The sequence below is a fragment of the Saprolegnia parasitica genome, assembly GCF_000151545.1.
Source record: "Saprolegnia parasitica CBS 223.65 unplaced genomic scaffold supercont2.873, whole genome shotgun sequence".
Taxonomy (NCBI): Eukaryota; Oomycota; class Saprolegniomycetes; order Saprolegniales; family Saprolegniaceae; genus Saprolegnia; species Saprolegnia parasitica.
The window spans coordinates 3,215-5,596 of record NW_012157267.1 but is presented as its reverse complement, the minus strand read 5'-3'; the positions used below and the strand labels follow the sequence as shown (position 1 = coordinate 5,596).

General features: G+C 54.2%; 2 protein-coding genes and 1 pseudogene across 3 annotated transcripts; all 3 read right to left on the bottom strand.

The window, feature by feature from the left end:
* Window positions 1-14: 14 nt before the first annotated feature.
* SPRG_17355 (hypothetical protein) lies at window positions 15-396 on the bottom strand (annotated as a pseudogene; the record flags this gene model as incomplete). The annotated part of the gene is made up of 2 exons: window positions 15-216; window positions 271-396.
* Window positions 397-1,677: 1,281 nt separating this feature from the next.
* On the bottom strand, window positions 1,678-1,881 carry SPRG_17354 (hypothetical protein; the record flags this gene model as incomplete). Its single annotated transcript, XM_012357365.1, has 2 exons — window positions 1,678-1,768; window positions 1,796-1,881. 2 exons carry the CDS (start codon window positions 1,879-1,881, stop codon window positions 1,678-1,680), a joined length of 177 nt encoding a protein of 58 aa, XP_012212755.1.
* A 204-nt stretch (window positions 1,882-2,085) lies between these two features.
* On the bottom strand, window positions 2,086-2,373 carry SPRG_17353 (hypothetical protein; the record flags this gene model as incomplete). The annotated part of the gene is made up of 2 exons (XM_012357364.1): window positions 2,086-2,095; window positions 2,150-2,373. The coding sequence occupies 2 exons, from the start codon at window positions 2,371-2,373 to the stop codon at window positions 2,086-2,088; spliced, it is 234 nt and encodes a 77-aa protein (XP_012212754.1).
* Window positions 2,374-2,382: the final 9 nt, after the last annotated feature.

The window sequence follows — 2,382 nt, the reverse complement described above, 5'->3', positions numbered from 1 at the left end:
TTCCGGTCGAAGACTCATGACGTCCAATGCGGTGTGCAGCATCGCGAGGCGCTGGCGCTCCGTCGCGTGCAGCGGCGACGGCACGTCGTAGGCCGGTGAGGATGGCGCGCTGCGGCGGTGCGAGCACTCGTGGCAGCACTTGGCGAAGCGACCCGAAAGTTTGACCGAGTTGGGCGGCTTCTTGCTCAAGCAGTGCTTGCACACCGAGCCTTGGCACTACAAGTCGATGCATGATGATAGATGTACACAAGGCGCAGGAGGATGGGCTACCATGCGGCAGACGTGGCGGCGCCGGAGAATGTGGAAGGCGCGCTGGCAGAGCGCGCAGGCCGTCGCCGTCGGCTCTGCCCAGTCGAGCGACTGCGACGGGCTCTGGAGACGGATGCTGCTTGGCATGCTGCGGCGAGTGATGGATTTCGTAGTGTGAGCAACTGGCGGGTATAAAAGATACATCGGAGCGGTATGTATTCTTGGAGATTTTATACCTTGACTGTCTCATATGACGTCAATGTTATCAAAAGGGTCTCGAATGACGCCATTGACGTGGGCGATATGCGTCGTCGTGGACGGATCGCTCGCCGAGAATCGGAATGCAACAGCGATCTGTGGTCAGCAGCATCCAATCAAGCGCGAGGCAGTGTGGCCGGAGCGTCCGCGCTTCCCTGGTCAAATATTACGCAGCACGTGTTCAAAATTGGCAAAAAAATTGGTGCAACAGCAAGCACCTCTAGTCACGGTCCTCACCAGCAAGGGTGCTGGCGCGTGAACGTCGCAATAACGTGATGTTTATGATATAACCAAAGTTCCATCGCTTCACCAATAATCGTCCAGGTTAGGAGTTGGGTGCTTGTGGAGGTGATTGCTGTCTCCGCTGCAAGATGGGAGCTCGTGAGTACATTTCAAGTGATGGCGACTAATACGAGTGTGCTTTGTCGGCCGAGATGGACAACGTTGCTCAACTGGCTCCGATACCTTGGACGCGGTAGCAGGCGAACACAGCTACTGGAAGGATAGCGAGCCAGAACGAGAGAGGCAACTAGCTCCAAATGACGTGTATGTGGGCCCCACAGCTTGCGGAACAACACACAATATGCGAAACAAAACGAGACATATTTGAGAATATACAACCTCTCAGAACGAATACGCGCGTGGTGCAACCCCTCGAAGATCGCTACATAAATATGGGGACGTTGGCGCCATTTTATAGACACCCACCTTTGGAGCTCTCGGTGCTTCACTCATGATAGTTGGCGGCCGCATCCCGTGGTATGACTTATAAATGGGGCCAGCGCAACGTCAGCACCCCGAGTTGGCATTGGCTAAAGGCAACAAACGTGCTTTCGACGATGCTGGCGATCGGCCGCAATGGCCAGATGTGCTCCCACACCCCGAAGCACACTGAAGGAGGATATTAGCGTCGGCGTGAGCCCCACGTTGCCGCGATGCAGCAACGAGGCAAGACTGCATTCTAGCTTTTACTGGCGCCGACTCTCCGCGCTCGCAGCACGCGTCCGCTTGAGAATATATATGTATCCATCACGAGACAGTCGACGCATAAGATTCAATGCGTCGACTGTCTCGTGAGAGAAATCTTACTCGGTCCTATTCTGTGTCGGGGTGTAATACCTTGGTCAGCTTCGCTCCTTTCTACGCTGCCTGCGTATTGTACCTGCTTCCTTAGGAGTCGTCGCGCTCCGAGTCTCTTGGGGATGAACACGACAACGCAATGTTAGGTTCAGACGGCATATGCTTTACCTGGACTCTAGAGCTGGCGTCTTGCGTAGTGTACCCTTACGTAGATAGATAGATAGATAGATAGATAGATAGATAGATAGATAGATAGATAGATAGATAGATAGATAGATAGATAGGATGTTGCATCACTACAGCCCTACATATTTCAGTGCGCGTGCTTCGAAGAAGCGTCGCTTTGGAAGCGAGGAAGTATGCCCGCGTGTTTTCTGTGGACCAGGAACCGATTTTTCGGGATGTGGTCCACAAGCATGTGCACAACTGGACTATACCAGACGAGCGGCTACATAAGAAAACGAGAAAACCTCAAAGCAACAAACCAACACGATCCACTTAAAGTACACTACGACGACGACGACGACACAACGATCATCGATACTGGTTGTCCTGCGACGACAACTGATGCAGCGTGTCGGTCGACTGGGAGAGGAGCTTGGCGAGCATCGACTCGATTTCTGTTCGGGAAATATCCCGCTGGAGCTCGGGCGCTGCCGGCGGCGGTTCGAGCACGAGGGGCTTGTCCGTGTACACGACTTCGCACATGTCGACGTCAAAGGCCATGTGTCGGTCGAGGAGCGGCACCGCGTCGTCGTCGTCGTCGTCCATTTCATCGACCGTCATGGTGCTGTC